At 36.7% G+C, this 16,516-nt stretch overlaps 1 protein-coding gene and 1 non-coding gene across 2 annotated transcripts; both read right to left on the reverse strand.

Annotated features, from left to right (window-relative positions):
* Positions 1-1,071: 1,071 nt before the first annotated feature.
* Positions 1,072-1,178, reverse strand: LOC148292687 (small nucleolar RNA R71). The gene has a single exon (XR_015827247.1). It is a non-coding gene; the product is annotated as a small nucleolar RNA R71 (small nucleolar RNA).
* Positions 1,179-14,763: 13,585 nt separating this feature from the next.
* Positions 14,764-16,426, reverse strand: LOC110757456 (1-aminocyclopropane-1-carboxylate oxidase homolog 1-like). Its single transcript, XM_021959054.2, has 3 exons — positions 15,829-16,426; positions 15,368-15,689; positions 14,764-15,277 (listed from the first exon to the last, which is right to left on the reverse strand). Exons 1-3 carry the CDS (start codon positions 16,365-16,367, stop codon positions 15,023-15,025), a joined length of 1,116 nt encoding a protein of 371 aa, XP_021814746.2. The 5' UTR covers positions 16,368-16,426; the 3' UTR covers positions 14,764-15,022.
* Between the last annotated feature and the right edge of the window lie 90 nt (positions 16,427-16,516).

A 16,516-nucleotide genomic window follows, 5' to 3' on the forward strand; every position in this document is an offset into this window, starting at 1 on the left:
AATCTGCCCAAAAACGACCGGTCGCTTTTACCTGACGACCGGTCGCTTTAGCACTGTTCATAGGTGATAAAAGGGTGATAAAAAGTGATGTTTGTGTTTTTCTTTAGTTTTCTTGTGTTGTTTCATTTCTTTTACACTTCTTTACTCATTTCTAGTTTCCCTCTTTCATTTGTGCATTTGTGGTGTGTTAATTAAGTGTTCTCCTTGTACTCGAATTAGAACTTATAGGAAACCGACAAGTTCTTCGTGGGATCGACCCCGTACTTACATAATCTATACTTCGATAGATTCGTGCACTTGCGGGTATTTTTAATTGGTTGTTTGCACATTAATTTGTGTCCTTTTAGGAATGCAACAATTTTTGGCGCCGTTGCCGGGGAACTGGCACGGTTGCTTATATGTTTTGTTTGAGTATATTTAGAGTACTTAATTTTATTTTCATTTTTCTTTGTTTGTCATTTCATTTTATTTGAGTTTGTTTTTGTTTCTTCTTATTGCAGGAACATTTTGCTTATGTCCCTTTTGAATTTGGATATTTCATTAGATTGCACAATAGAAGATATCCAAGCTCAAGCTTTGAGAGAAAGGAACATCCAACTTGCTGTGTCTACTCCATTGCCTTTTTCATTCTCGCCATTTTCATCATCACCAAGCTCACCAAAAGTCGAGTCACCTCCACCTTCACCAATGGCGGCAGCAGCTGCAAATGCGGAACTTACTATGCAAGAATACTCTTCACCGCCAACAACTGGACAACCATCTTGCATAGTATATCCCGCAAGCACTTTGGAAAACTTTGAGTTGAGATCGGGCATGATACACATATTGCCTAAGTTCTTGGGAAATCCTGGAGAAAATCCTAATGCACATATCCTAGACTTCGAGGAAGTGTGTTCCACAATAAAGATTGAAGGCATGAGTAGTGATGAGATAAGAATAAGACTTTTCTCATTTAGTTTGAAGGATACAGCAAAGGAATGGCTTCACTATCTACCTCCAAATTCCATCACAACATGGACGGATCTTGCTTCAAAGTTCTTGCAACATTTTTTCCCAGCACAAAGGACAAATGAACTCCGAAGTCAGATTACAGGAATTCTGCAAAGGCCGGGAGAAAGCTTCCAGGATTATTGGGACCGTTTCAAGAAACTTCTAATCACTTGTCCGCATCATAACATACAAGCTTGGCTTCTAATGCAACACTTCTATGAAGGACTTTTTGAAGCGGACCAAAACAATGTGAATGCAGCTGCAGGAGGAACTATAATGACCAAGACTCCAACAGAAGTGCGAGCAATATTTGATCTTGTTGCTGCAAATGCTCGCCAATATAATTCAAGGCAAAGACCAGTCAGAAAAGGGGAATCCTATGATGTAAGTACCCTTTCTAGTATGGAAGCTCAGATTGCAAACCTAACCAACATGGTAAAGAAATTGGCACCGGGATCATCCAAGGTTTGTGCATTTTGCTCCACAATTGGTCATGACACTGAGGATTGTCCCTTGGCACATGAGGAAGCAAATGCAGTGGGCTCATTTCAAAGAAATCAGTGGCCTAAGAATGATCCTTTCTCACAAACATACAATCCGGGGTGGAGAAATCATCCAAATTTCAGGTGGAGTGACAATTCGAATGTTCAACAAGGGCCAACTCAACCACCTCAAGGGCCAACTCACCCACCTCAAGGTCAACAACATACTCGCCCACCTCATGGTCAAATGCACTACTACAATCCACCACAACCACCACCTCAACCACAATCTACAGGAAAATCTTTGGAAGAACTTGTTGCTTCCATGGCTAGAAATACAGATAGTTTCATCACTGAGACAAAAAGCTACATGCAGAGGAATGACACCCACATGCAGAAAACGGATAAGGCCATTGCCAATCTAGAAAATCAAGTGGGGCAAATTGCTCAAGCTTTGAGTCAAAGGGAACCTGGTATGATGTGTTGCATTCCTAAAAGGACACAAATTAATGTGCAAACAACCAATTAAAAATACCCGCAAGTGCACGAATCTAATGAAGTAAAGATTATGTAAGTACGGGGTCGATCCCACGAAGAACTTGTCGGTTTCCTATAAGTTCTAATTCGAGTACAAAGAGAACACTTAATTAACACACCACAAATGCACAAATGAAAGAGGGAAACTAGAAATGAGTAAAGAAGTGTAAAAGAAATGAAACAACACAAGAAAACTAAAGAAAAACACAAACAGCACTTTTTATCACCCTTTTATCACCTATGAACAGTGCTAAAGCGACCGGTCGTTTTTGGGCAGAGTCGAAACTCAAATTTTGACGTGAAAAGAGACCGGTCGTCAGGTAAAAGCGACCGGTCGTTTTTGGGCAGATTCGTTTTCTCTGTTTTTCAGTTTCGACCTCTGTCCAGTGTTTTGCCTATAACTTTCCAACCGTACGTCCAAAATTCAAGTTCTTTATACGGTTGGATTCAGCACAGAAAATGGAAGAACACATCGCGGACCAAAAGTCCAAAACAATTACGGAAACAAATAAAATTCAGTAACAAAGACACACCACGTGTCGAACACACAACTCACACACACATTGGGGGGGGTTTTGATTTGTTTCAAGTGACCTATTTCTATTGCAAGAAAGTAAATGGACTTTGAATTTAAATGAGAATTGCAGAGATGAAATATCAAAGAGTGGAATTAAAAAGTAACAAACACTAGGGTTTCGGAATCCACCCTAAACAATTCTACCCAAGTTCATGAATACTCAAGTGATGAACTCTAAACGTGTTGATGAAAATGTTCGCAATCAAGGCCATGGGTCGTGGCTTAAGACGCATTGATTCTCTCTAATATACGTAAAGTGCATGGTTCGTGCTACAATACTTGTGCCCTCCCCATAACCGAACCTAGGTATGGTTCGTACTTTGATTCAATTACAAGGAGAACCCATTAAGTTCAAAGAGAATATGAACATCACAAGAATCCTAATAGCATGGTGTTTACATTAGGTATTCAAGAAACCAATTCACATGGATGATTCTTACTTCATCCATTTATTGCTTAGGATAACATGAAGATACACATAATCCCAACAATCTCAAGAAGCATGCTTTCAAAGATGGCCAACCAAGGAAAAACACACATCAAGGATAGATTAATTTGGTGAATTGGAATTCATCAACAATATCTAGAAATTCATACACTCAAGTATCAAAACAATAAGGTAATCATGTTTAGGGCTTCAACCTAAGCCCTAGCTATGGAGTTTAGTTGCTCATACTTATTCCAAATACAAATTCAAAATAAAATTGGAAAGAGTTTACAGATTTTGAGAAAATGATGAAAGCTTCAAGATCATCAATGGTGGAAGTCTTCTTCTCCAGTTTTCTTGGCTGCACCTTGGCTTTCTCCAAGCTCCCAAAAACTCTCCAAAATCTGCTCTCAATGTGTAGAATTTAGAATTGAATTGCTTTCCACGTTCAAAGGCTCCCTCCATATCTGATTGCCAATTACTTTTGCTCCTTTTCCCATCTTTTCCTACTCACACTTTTAATATAAAACTCATTCTTTCTCTAAAGCTTTTGCCCATTGTCCCCTTGCCATTATGAAGCATTGACTCACAAAGATGCCAAATACTTCAGAAAATATCTCTTTTACAAAGGTAATTCCTTGTTACCAAGAGTTATGGTAACAAGAAATTAAGATGACACAAAGGAGGTCAAAGCTGGCCAAATCCGGATTTCCAGAGCTGTGGTAACATGCTGGATTGGTTGGATAGGCAATACTTGTCCAATGGAGCTCAAATTTGGATATGTTGTAGTTAACATCCATTGGAACAAATCTCATGAAGATCATGACCTCATCCGAGCACCAGAGCATGTTGATCCCAGGCCAAGAAGTTGACCTACGAAAATGAACAAAAACAGAATTTATAACTAATAATGCACTTTTAGCTCATTTTCATTCCAACCAAGGTAAAATCTAAGAAAACACAAAAAGGAAGTAAAAAACTATAAAATGTCAAGAACTAACTCAAAATAGTGGGTGAATAACATGAAAAATCATGTATAAAAATGAACCGAACATGATGCCTAGCCAACCAGAGATTAATCCAACTGGGCGTGAGCATGTTCAAGCAGTTACCTTGAGAACTGGTAAGGTAATTGGTGAAATTGATGGTTCTAAAGATTTGATTCACAATGTTGATGACATGCAGGTTGAACAAGTGGCTGAGCCTAAAGAAAAGGATGAAAGCAACAAAGAGAAAGATAAGCAAGCAGCTTCTTCATCCGAGTGGATCCCAAAGCATGAACTTGCAAGAAGGGCAAGAAATGAGAAGGTAAGTCGTGAACCTACTGACGAAGAAATCTTACGTGTTCCTTTTCCTCACAGGCTTATGAGTTCCAAAAAAATTCAACAAGCCAAGGAAATATTGGAAACCTTCAGAAAAGTGCAAGTCAATATTCCTCTCCTGGATGCAATCAAGCAAATTCCGAGTTATGCAAAGTTCTTGAAGGACCTTTGTACCAACAAGAGGAGATTCCAAGATCATGAAACGGTTGCACTAACGGAAGAAGCTTCTGCTGTTTTGCAAAGGAAGCTCCCTCCCAAATTGAAAGATCCAGGAAGTTTTACAATTCCTTGCATTATTGGAGATAAATTGTTTGAAAAAGCTTTACTTGATTTAGGTGCTTCAATTAATCTGATGCCTTATTCTGTTTTTGAAGCCCTTAACTTAGGTGATCTTAAACCAACTTCTGTCAGTATTCAATTGGCGGACCGATCAGTGAGATATCCAAGAGGAATCTTGGAAGATGTACTTGTAAAAGTAAATGATCTCTCTATATATATATATCAGTTATTCTCTTATCCAGATGTCCGCACGTTATTATCATGCGGATCTTATTGTAAACAGGTAAGAAAACAGAGAGGGGTAGTACAAAATACACTGCGTCCGCACGATAATAACGTCCGGATGTCCGCATAAGAGAATTTCTGTATATATATATATATATATATATATATATATATATATATATGTATGTATGTATGTATGTATATATGTATGTATGTATGTATACATGTGTATGGAGTGTTATGCTTTAATTGCTTAATTGTGGTGTTTCTATATGGGAATTTGAGTGGTGTTGATATAGGATTTTGAGTGTTTGACAAAATATGATTTTCTTTAATAGTGTTTTGGGCTTTGCGAAAGGGAGTGAATTTTCTCTTTCTGACTGACGAGGTATTGGAGTTTTTGGTGGGTTTTGTTTAGTGTTGCTAATGGTTGAGGTATGCTAGTGTTTTGAGATGTGAAACTGTGGTTTTCTCTAATGGTTGAGGTATGCTAGTCTTTTGTATTTTTCAGTTCGTATCATGTGGGTTTCTGTTGAGTATTGATATAGCGATTCCTAATATGCTTTCGGATATGTTTTCTGCTGAAATTCTTTATATGAAGCGTATGAATTTTGAATTTGAAATTGTTGCATTTGCCTTATCAAAACATGATATGGATGCAAATAGGTCTTGTTGTGATTGATTTTGTTATATATATATTTGTGAGTATTGTTTGTTGTGGGTTCCAAATTTTAAATGTGCTATGATTTTGTTATATATATGTGTTTGTTTGGTTTTTGGAAATTTTGAGTTGGCTTCCTTGATTTAGTTTGATTGTGTTGGTTTTCTTTTGGTATGCAAGCATACTTGAAAATCTGTAACCTTTTTAGAAGCCTCCAACTCAGTCTCTGCCACAGTTTACCTGGACACTGCGCATAAACCTACAAATAAGCATATATCGTGTAGATGACTACAAAGTCAGAGCCTGTTCTTATTTTTGTGGCATCAGATCAGCCTGTGAATGTTTTAGCACTAGAATATCAGATAATTCAATTCAATTGGAAGATTCTATCAGCCTTAAACATTAGTCTTGTGTTTATTTTTGTATTTTAAAATAATTGAAAATCTGGAATTTTTGGGATTTTTTTTTTTTTTTTTTTTGGCTTGCTAAAACCCCTTACTGTGGTTAAGGTTGTCAGGTAGGCTATGTGGTGGGTCATTCAGGTTGAGTGTGTGGCTATAGTTGCAAGAGCCATATTTTTTTGGTGGAAGAAAGAAGGGTAGGGTTCTAGGAAGAGTAGAAGGATATTTAAGAATGTAAAGGGTGAGGAGATAGATTATCTGTGGTAGATGGTTCGCTTTCGGGCATCTCCATGGACTTCTATCACTTCAAATTTTTGGGATAATCTTTCTCTGCCATATTTTCATATTGGATGGTTCTTTGCTCCAATATCTTGTCCATTTTTTGTAATATTTATTTCTCTTGAGATATTTGACAATTTTTCTTTTTTTATGACAGTTGGACCTAGATTTTTGCCTTATGGAAGATTGTTGTCATTGAGAACCTTCATCAATTTGGCTTCTTTGTATTTTTCACATAATTTCAAAAATTCAGTATGTGGGGTGTGTAGAAACTGTCTTTTACATGAAATCAGAAAAGAATTAAATTCAAATGAGCCTTTTTTGTATGCTTCAACTTATCCAGGTTGTGGGTTGGTTATTACTTATTAGGATGCAATCTGATGAGAATGAGCTGTGTAGCTTTTCTTTCAAGTCTCAGAATATAGCAAATGGGTCTATCCAATCTTTCTTGTGCATAATATTTGTTTAGAGTTCTAAATTTTTATTATCTTGAACTAGATACTCATCTTCCTTGTTTATGGCTGGCTACTTCCTGAATGTCAGTGATCAATGCTTAAGATGTTAGAATTTTTTATTATTTAGGTTATGCCAAACATAGTTGTTGGTTTTTTTTATTGGACTTGGATTATGCTTAGCAATTTACTGCTGTAGGGAGATAGATGTGAAGTTCAACCAGGTTCTGCAGATGGTGTTGATTGCGAATGAAGCTGACTCAGTTTCAACAATGGTATTGGTTTCTGTTTTGAAATTGGTTTCAATTGTGATTGAATGTTATGTTTTTGTTTCCCTTGTGATTGCATGATTTGCTTCTAATATGCATTTTTTATCCGTTTTATACAGATGGAAGAATGTCTTGTTTCAAGTTGCGGCGTTCTTTTGGGGAGGAAATTGCTTTCAGCTTAAATTCGGGTGTAAGAGGAGATGTACTGGAATTTTGCTGATAGATATGAAATGTGTTAAAACCAAGAGATGTAAATTTTTCGTTTTTTGCCACTTTCTTCTGTATATCTTAAGATGTAATGAGATAATATTGTTAGTTCATCAATTTATGAAAGTCAAGTTGAAAGGAAATTTTTCAATCTCTAATTTCCATAGTTTCATTGTTTCCCCTTACAAAGAAGAAAAAAAAATACAAATGTAACCAAATTAGTGATTTAATTGGCAAATGTCATGACAGATATGGATTGCATATGTATAGCCCTTTATTACTTGTGTATTGCTACTGTATTGCCCTCGTATATCTATTTTTTCAAGTCTCTGTTTGAATAAATTTATAGGGGAGTATGGAGTTTGTGTATTGCCATTATATGGCCCTTTATTGCTTTTGTATTGCTATTGTATTTCTTCTGTATATCATGTTTTTTCAAGTTTGTGTTGGAATAAATTTATAGAGGGAGTATGTAAGTCTGTGTTGGAATAAATTTATAGGGGGAGTATGGAGTTTGTGTATTGCCATTGTATAGCCTTTTAGTGCTTGTCATTCAGTGTATATTGCGTGTATATTGGATGTACATTGCTTGTATATTGTTTGTATATTGCTTGTTCATTGTCCTCGTATATGTGGTTGTATTGCCCTTATATATGGCTTATATTGCATAGTTGTTGCCCCCATATATGGCTTGTATTGCTTATGTATTGTGCAAAAAAGGAGTCAAACCAATTAATGCAAAAATTATGTAGCAAAAATTAGGCAATACCACGACACTACAATGTCAATACCATGGCAATACAAGAGCAATAGGGCAGCAATACGATGACAATACAAAAACTCAACATTCCCACTCTTAATTTTAAGAGTATAGGAGTGTAAACGGTAACCAATCATGATTACAGCTCTCTCAACATTAGCTGAACAGTAACCAATCATGACCTCTCTCTGATGTCAGGCTCGCAAGAGAACTTCATAGAAGCTCAATTCCTCACCTTAATGTTAAATATAGAGATTGATGAGTGGGGGCATTTACCCATTTAACCCCTTCTTCTTCTCCTAATTTAATTTCATGAATCGCATTTGAGTTATATTTGTGTTAATTAAATAGTTCAGCCGTTTTATTTGATATATGTAAGATTGGGAAAAAAAAAAAAAACAACAACCAACCAAAACAATGGCATGCTAACTATTGAGAAAGATAATGATGATACATCTTAAATTAAAATGGTGAGTAAAAATGTACGATTCGTCCTTTTGAAAAATCTCCGCCCCCTTAGAAATGTCCAGTTGCCATGTGCCATTTTGATTTTAGGACTAATCAGAGTTACAAAACTCAAGTACTTGTAGGGCATGCTTGGTGCATGCATGGTGGTGTGCAATTTACTTTAAAATAAGCAAAAGCTATTGACATAATTTGTGAGTTTGGTGTACCTTTTGAGAATTCAAAAATGCCCTTTGCCACGGAATAAAATCACAACAAACCACGACAAACATGCATAATTTAAATAACAAAAAAAAAAAAAAAAAGCCAAGAAAAACTTGCATGTTTAAATTTAATTTGTAAAACAAGTATATATCGAAATGTAATCAAATATTTTATGTTTATATAGACTATAGTTGTTGACTACATTATATATGTTTTTATCAAAGGAGGTTGAATCATGAAACTCAGAAATTTGTAATAATCCAAGAAATGAAAAAGCACCGAGAATGTCTCCATCAACCCATCATCACTTCTTCTGTTGCTTAATTGGGTGGATGTGACATATGGAATTTCAAGGAGCGACGGGACCATGAAATCTACAATTCAAACTAATACCAAGGTCCGTATTGTAAATAACAAATTGTATTGTAGGTTTTTTTTTTTTTTTTTTTGGGTCAACTTATTGTAGGTTAGTATATGCCAAGAACAAATTGATGAAATGAAATTTGGGTTCCATTGAGATATGAGTTTTTGTTCTCTTTCTCCTCCATGAAAGATGACCTAAACTCATATCTTATTAATTTGGACCCACACCACAACCATGAATGATTGAAACAAATTTTACATTCATGGTGTCACAATGGTCGTGATGGCACGTTATAATATATGATGGCGGCAACAACCTCATTGTGACGGTGGACGGTTGTGGCAGCCAACGTTGTTCAATGGATGGGTCACGATGGGTTGATTATGCGATTTTGGAATTTCTTAGATATTTTTTCCTGGGCAAATATTTTAAGAAAATGACATCCCAAATGACTTGAGTTTCTCTCACATGTTACATTAGTTGGCATCAAATGTGTAGAAGATTTTCTTTTCATAATTTTAATGTGCAAAAACTTTTCTTGTGCATGTGTTAGACTTTTTTTTTTTTTTTTTGGTCTGAATCACGAGGTGGTCCTAGATGGGCCCCAACTATGGGTAGCACCTTTAAGCCTTAATCACAACTTAGACTAATCCCCGCTCACACCGGGTCGGCCCGTAAGGGGTAAAGTGCTAGCCAAAGTGGTGACTCCGTACGAGAGCAGAAAAAAAAAGCCTCCTTTCTTGTTCTGCTAATGCTTCCCCAAATTTCTTGTTCAGAGAATAACAATGAATCATAGTTATCCATGAGATATATAGTTGGCATCTGATAAAACAACAACTCCGCGAACTCCACATTACCTAGTCTTTTGTAGCCATCAATCATAGTATATCAAGTAGCTATATTCTTTTCTGCCATTTCATCAAATAATATCCTTGCAGAACTCATATCCCCCAATCCAGCGTGAGATGATACCATCGTAGTCCATGCAAAAGCGTCTCTTTCAGGCATTTCATCAAACATCTTCACATAAGGCCTACCATCTACATACCTACACTCACGTTCTCATATACCAATATTTTTCTTTTAATTACTTTTTCAATACCATTCGATCTAATTACAATCTCTGCTCGGGAGATGTCAACTGCCTTGATATTTAAATTCTTTTATTAATTAAACCCAATTATTATTATATTTTGTTGAGAGAACCTTGATGGAATTAACAAGAGAAACGCTATTGATAAAACGAAGATTTACAACCACAGCGCGGGGAGAAGGGGGGAACAAAACGACTGACCCCGACTCAACAAATCACATAATAAGCCATCCTGAATAAGATCATGAGGCACCTCAAATCAAATAAAGTTGTCCACATTATGTAGACCAAATCGAGCAATTATTTCAATATTTAATTTGGGATATGTTGTCAATAGTTTGCCATGATTAAAGGGAATTAATGTTTAAGGAGTTTCAGTCAGTACCAATTTTCTCCAAATAATCCTCAACATACATAAACACACAAGTTTTTATTTTTTTTATTTTTATTGAATCATTTTGTTTATGTATTTATTATTGAATCATAAAAACATACAAGCACTGCAGTCATTTGGGAACTGCAAACAATAAACTTGTCTACACTACAGAATTCAAATATCTCTAATATAAACGTGATGCACTGCATTATTATTATTACAATTACAAAATAGGAGTACTTTTAAACATAAACGTGAAGATACTCAGTATGAGCAAGGTCTAAAATATCGGTGATATCGGAAATATCGGTAGGCCAAAAACACGGAAATTTCGATGGAAATATCGGGATATTATTGATATCGATAAAAATTGAATAAAAACCACGGAAATTGTAAGAAAAACTTGGAAATTTTTATTGAAACTTTGCATGATGTTTATTTAGTCAATTATCTATTAGTTTATCATAAAAAATTGGAAGGAAATGCATTGCATGATGGATTTAACTGATTTAAGTTGATTATATAGCGAGCTGGCAAACACTGTGAGTGTAAAAAATATGTAGTAATTAATGAAAAAAAATTAAACACATCATAATCATTTATATATAATGAATTAGTACAATATTTTACACTTTATACAATGCATGGTAAGATACATGGTCAAAAGAATTCAAAACAATTTGTTTCTTGCAACAAAAATTCAAAACAAAACCATGTATATATATAAATATTTTAGCATATTTCACAAAAACATAAGTGATATGGTGGTTAAGGTGTTGAAGGAGTAAAATGGGTGGGGTTTGAATCCCCTTGGTGTCTTTTTTAATATAGAAATTTATCATATATAATAAATATTAGCTTACAGACATTTTAAAGACGTTTTAAATATTACACGCCGAAAATATAATCACAAACATGTACGCAACTGAGTTGGATAAGGCACTGGGTTGTTTCTCACAGAGGCAAGGGTTTGAATCCCTCCATGCGCAACAAAACTAGAATACACCATATTATTATTAATATTAACCAATCTGCAAAGATTGCTTGACGAAAAATGTGAAGAAAATTAACACAAAAACCAGACTAGCTAAGTTACTAAGTATAATAATAAAAAAAAAGGAAAAAGTACAGTAAACCCCCCAATCTATTGGGCCATTTACGAGTACATCCCAACCTATCGGATATTTTCAATTACATACACAACGACGTCACGAAAAATTACAAGAGTTTCCCCTCCGTCAGTCAGACTGTTAGTCAGTCTGTTAAATACTAACGTGTCAAAAGTGGGATCCATTTTTTTATGATGTGGACTTCCACGTGGACCAAAAATTAATAAAAAATTATTTTCCTGTTTAAATTATTTATTGTTGTTAAATTAATTCAAATTTTAAAATTAAAAAAAAAAATTTGAAAAAATCTGGCAAAAATCAAAAGAAAAAAATTTCTCTTCCTCTCTCTCTCTCTCTCAGAACCCCAGAACCAGAACTCTCTTTCTCTCTCTTCCTCCATAGCCTCTACCACCAAACCCTCCTCCATCTCATCTTCCTCTACCAAAAAGTAAAGAAACAACCCAGCTTGCTCCCCCCAACCCCAACAAAATCTCATCGTCCCCGACCCCATCCTTATTCCCCCACCCCCAAAAAAGAAAAACAAATTCTCATCTCTCTTCTCCAACCCAGCCAACCCTCTCTCCCTCCCCATCGTTACCCCAAATCTCCCTCCCCCACCCCGCTCCTCCAGTCCAAACCAACCCCTGTACCACATAGATCCGACACAGATCCGGAGAGTCCAAAACTCCAGATCCGTCGAAGAAGAGAATGCAACCACGAAATCACTTTTGTTTTTGTTTTGTCTGAACCACGAAATCACAAGATCTTTTCCATTCTTGATTTCTCTTTGATTTCTTGGATTTTTCTCTACATCTTAGCATCTTTTTTCATTCTGAAGCTTTGGTTTATCTCAGATTTTTTTGTTTTTTTCATGAATGTCATCTCATATTTGATTATTTCTATGTCGGTGTGGGAAGGGGTGGCTGGGTGTGGAAGAAACTGTGAGAGATTTCTGCAAAATGGGATATGGGATTTCTAGCTCCTGATTTTGGACCACTCTAGTCTAGCAGGGAAGAAGTGGTCCACTAAAACTTGATTAACAAATGCGAGGCAAGTGTGTGCTGTTTGGGCTGGCAAGTCCTGAAGCTGCCAAGCCTGCTGTGTTCATGTCATGGCTCTGCGGCCTCATGAATTTCTTCACACTCTCTCTCTCAACCACCATAATCATTCACTTGCTTAATTGCCTTGGGTTGGGTTGGGGATGCCAAAAGCCATTTTCAACTTTTCAGATCTTTGTCTTCTCCAAATGGACTGTTTGATATTACGGGAAAGCAATTTTGGGGAGGTGGGTGTACTTGGTGGAATCCAAGAAAGAGATGGCTTTGATTTCAGCTGGAGACAATAAATTAAGAGCCATCCCAACTCAGCTTTTTTATTCAAATCAACAAAAAGCAATAAACTTTGAGAGAGAAGAAGATAAATTTCAAACAAATGAACAAAACCACGAGAACCCTTTGCAGCTTTTTTTCTGGGCTTTTTGTTTTTGGTTTTTGGGTATTCATGGTGAAGGGAGGGAGGAGAAGGTGGCGGACATGGGTCTACAAATTTTCCCCTCCAATTCGTCTTCATCATCTGAATTGGCACTGGATTTTTTGGGCGGTGGCTGGGTTGGTGGGTTTTGGGAGATGGCTGGGTGGTTCTTTGGGCGGCGACAGGAGAGTGGTGGCTGAGAGGTGGGGTTGAGTCGGGAAGGAGAGAGGGTTGCCAGATTTTTATTTTTAATTTTTTTTAATTTTTAATTTTAAAATTTGAATTAATTTAACAACACTAAATAATTTAAACAGGAAAATAATTTTTTATTAATTTTTGATCTACATGAAAGTCCACATCATAAAAAAATGGGTCCTACTTTTGACACGTCAGCATTTAACAGACTCACTAACAGTCTGACTGACAGAGGGGGCTCTTTTGTAATTTTTCGTGACGTTGTGTATGTAATTGAAAATATCCGATAGGTTGGGATGTACTTGTAAATGGCCCAATAGATTGGGGGGTTTACTGTACTTTTTCTTAAAAAAAATAACACACACAAAAACTAAACTAATTAACCAAAACATTCTTTATTACTTAATTAAAGCATACAAAAGCTAAAGGACATACAATAATCATTATTAAATTAACACATTATATTGGCCCATAGGAGAAACTTTTTAAAAAATTTACCCATTAACCATTATCATGAAACCAGGCCTTAGCCCATTAAGTTGTTTTTAATTACAAATAAAAACCAAACGAGTTTGACCAACGTGACAATGACATCATTCTTGCTTCTTTTTTTATGGATCAGAACACGACGTCGTTGAGTGTGTTTTGAGAAGACCAAAAAAAGTCAGAAATCCTCATCTTCTTCCTCGCGCTAACAGAGCGCCTCTGCAACTCAAGCAATTGCAGGGGTCACATTTCTTCTCCCCAAGCCATGGTTTCTGGTTTGCAGGTATCAATAATATCGAGATATTATCACCATTTCAGTTTGGATTTTCACGATAATATCGCTCCCGATATTTCAGCGATATTTTCGACATTATGACGAAATCTAATTGGGTTGTGCTGAAAATATCGCAAGTCAAAAAATCCGATATTATCGCCGATATTTCGGCGATAATATCGACTTTTCATACCATGAGTATGAGCACATGAAAATATCACACCCGTTAAATCATCGTGGTAGTACATTGACCCTTAAAGTGGTGCTACACCACTCAATGAGCTCTACATATATACCACTCAATACGTATATGGGGAGTAATTTTTGGGTGTTCCCGATACACCACGTGGATTATTATCATCAGACAGAAGCTCCTTGATTGGTCCACATGGCTTAACGCTATCCTTAGCACAAGGAAGGGAAAAATATACAACTGATATTCTTTGCTTGCCAAATGGGGTAGCCAGTACTCTTGAACTTGTCATTACTAAGCAACTGCAAATATACGTGTAAGTTCAGACTCGCAGAAATACATTACTAAGAATCTCTTTGAGGCATTTCATCAAACAACTTCGCGAGAGGCCTGCCAATCTATATACCCAATACTCAGAGTCTCTCATATGCCAATATTACTCACCCAGGCAAGGTCTTGTATTCTAGTTTTAGCATTCGTATAGTGTGTGCGAGTTTAGTATATTATATATCGCCCCTTTCAATAAAAAAAGGAGTTTTATTTGATTAAAATCTATGATGTCAATATTTAATTTGGGATATGTCGTGAATAGTTTGCTATGATTAAAGGGAATTAATTATGTTTAAGGAAGGTGCCAATTTACTCCAAATCATCCTCAACATACATAAACACAAGTATTAATTTTTTATTATTGAATCATAGAACGATACAAGCAGTGCAGTCATATGCGAACTGCAATAAACTACACAATTCAAATATATTTAATACAGATGCCCTGCATTATTATTAGTACAATTACAAAAACTTAGTAGTACATCTAACCCTTAAACTGAATTGAGTATATGAAATTATTTTAACCGGATCGTGCTTCTGAGTTAGCTAGGGTATATGGCACCCAAACCACATGCATATCTAGGCTCACCAGCTACAGTTTAAAGTGAGGCAGGGCACGGCCGCCAATTTGCCCAACAACTCTGTAATGGCTCATAAACTCTTCATAAGAGGTAATCCTGTATATGGGGGGACTGTTATCAGACAGAAGCTCCTTGATTGGTCCACATGGCTTAATTCTATCCTTAGCACAAGGAAGGAAAAAAGATACAGCTGATATTCTTGGCCTGCCAAGCGGGGTAGCCAGTACTCTGTGCTCCACACTCATGAACTTGTCATTACTAAGCAACTGCAAATAAATTCCTAGTTTAGACTTGCATAAATATTGGCTAGTTGATTAAAAAATTAATTAGTAATATGGTACAGAGATCGAGCCTACCTGCATAAAGTCACCGATGTTTGCCACAAAAGCTCCGTCCACCGCCGGAATATCAACCCATTGATCATTATGGAGAACTTGGAGGCCATTGCCCTTGTCTTGTAGGACTAAGGTGAGGAGGCTGGGGTCCGAGTGTTTGATTGTGCCTAGAGTCAAATCGGGCTCAGGGCAAACTGGGTAATAGTGACCCGATAACTTGATAGACTTCAAGTACCCGGTGCTTGATAGGTGATCTTTACTGAGCCCCAACGCTTCTGACATTAATTCAGATAGCTTTTCCTGTAGGTCGATCATGTTTTTCATATACTCCTTCATTTCGTGCCTGAAAAACACATGTGAAGTGAACAATCTAGTTAGAGAACATTTTCCATATACTATATATATAGTAATAATAAAATTAGATCAAATTAATATGGTTGGTTAGATGATCTACTAGCTGATCTAGAAATTATTAAGCACACCTGCACAATTCAGGAAGTGCATCAAAATCCCACTGATCATCTGCAGCTCTGCAGGACAAAGTATCCTTCCATTCAGCTGGTACTGGTTTTGCACGCCCTTTGATATCTCCACTGCTATAATAATTCACCTTGCGACTAAAATCACGTGAGTACCACTCCATCTTGGCCTCCTGGGGCTGCTCATGGAACCTTCTTATACTTTCCACCATCTCCTCCATTACAGCAACTGGAACTCCATGGTTAACTATCTGAAAGAAACCCCACGTAGCGCATGCATATCTCATGGCATTGACCATCTTTACTCGCCGGTCATCGTTCTCGTTAAACCCTTCGAGATCGATGACCGGGATTTCAAATCCATCAGCGCCGCTGTTCTGCGGAGTTGATGAGTGGTTTGCACGACACTCCGGTGGGTGGATGAAGAACCTAGGAATGTGGGTCACCCCAGCATCCACGAGGCCTTTGACACCGATTTTGAGGTCATCAAACTCGTACAATTCTTTTTCAGCGGCGGCGTAATCGACAAGTGCTGGTGCCATCTCGACTTGAATTGTTGGTATGCAATTAGTTAAGGGCCCTGTCCTATTTATATACACTGCCTCGCCTCGTACTAGATATGCTGGTTGTATTAACAAATAATAATTTTATATAGCTTGCTTTCCACATGAAATTTGTTACAGCTAAGGCA

Source organism: Prunus avium, chromosome 8 (genome assembly GCF_965620075.1).
Source record: "Prunus avium chromosome 8, drPruAviu1.hap1.1, whole genome shotgun sequence".
Classification (NCBI taxonomy): Eukaryota; Viridiplantae; Streptophyta; class Magnoliopsida; order Rosales; family Rosaceae; genus Prunus; species Prunus avium.

Bases quoted from the DNA above. Each gene is read 5' to 3' on its own strand.
- LOC110757456 (XM_021959054.2), bottom strand. From the start codon at position 16,367: ATGGCACCAGCACTTGTCGATTACGCCGCCGCTGAAAAAGAATTGTAC. The intron at 15,690-15,828 runs GTGTGCTTAATA...TGTGTTTTTCAG, and splicing joins GCACTTCCTGAATTGTGCAG to GCACGAAATGAAGGAGTATA. The intron at 15,278-15,367 runs GTAGGCTCGATC...ATTTATTTGCAG, and splicing joins ACATCGGTGACTTTATGCAG to TTGCTTAGTAATGACAAGTT.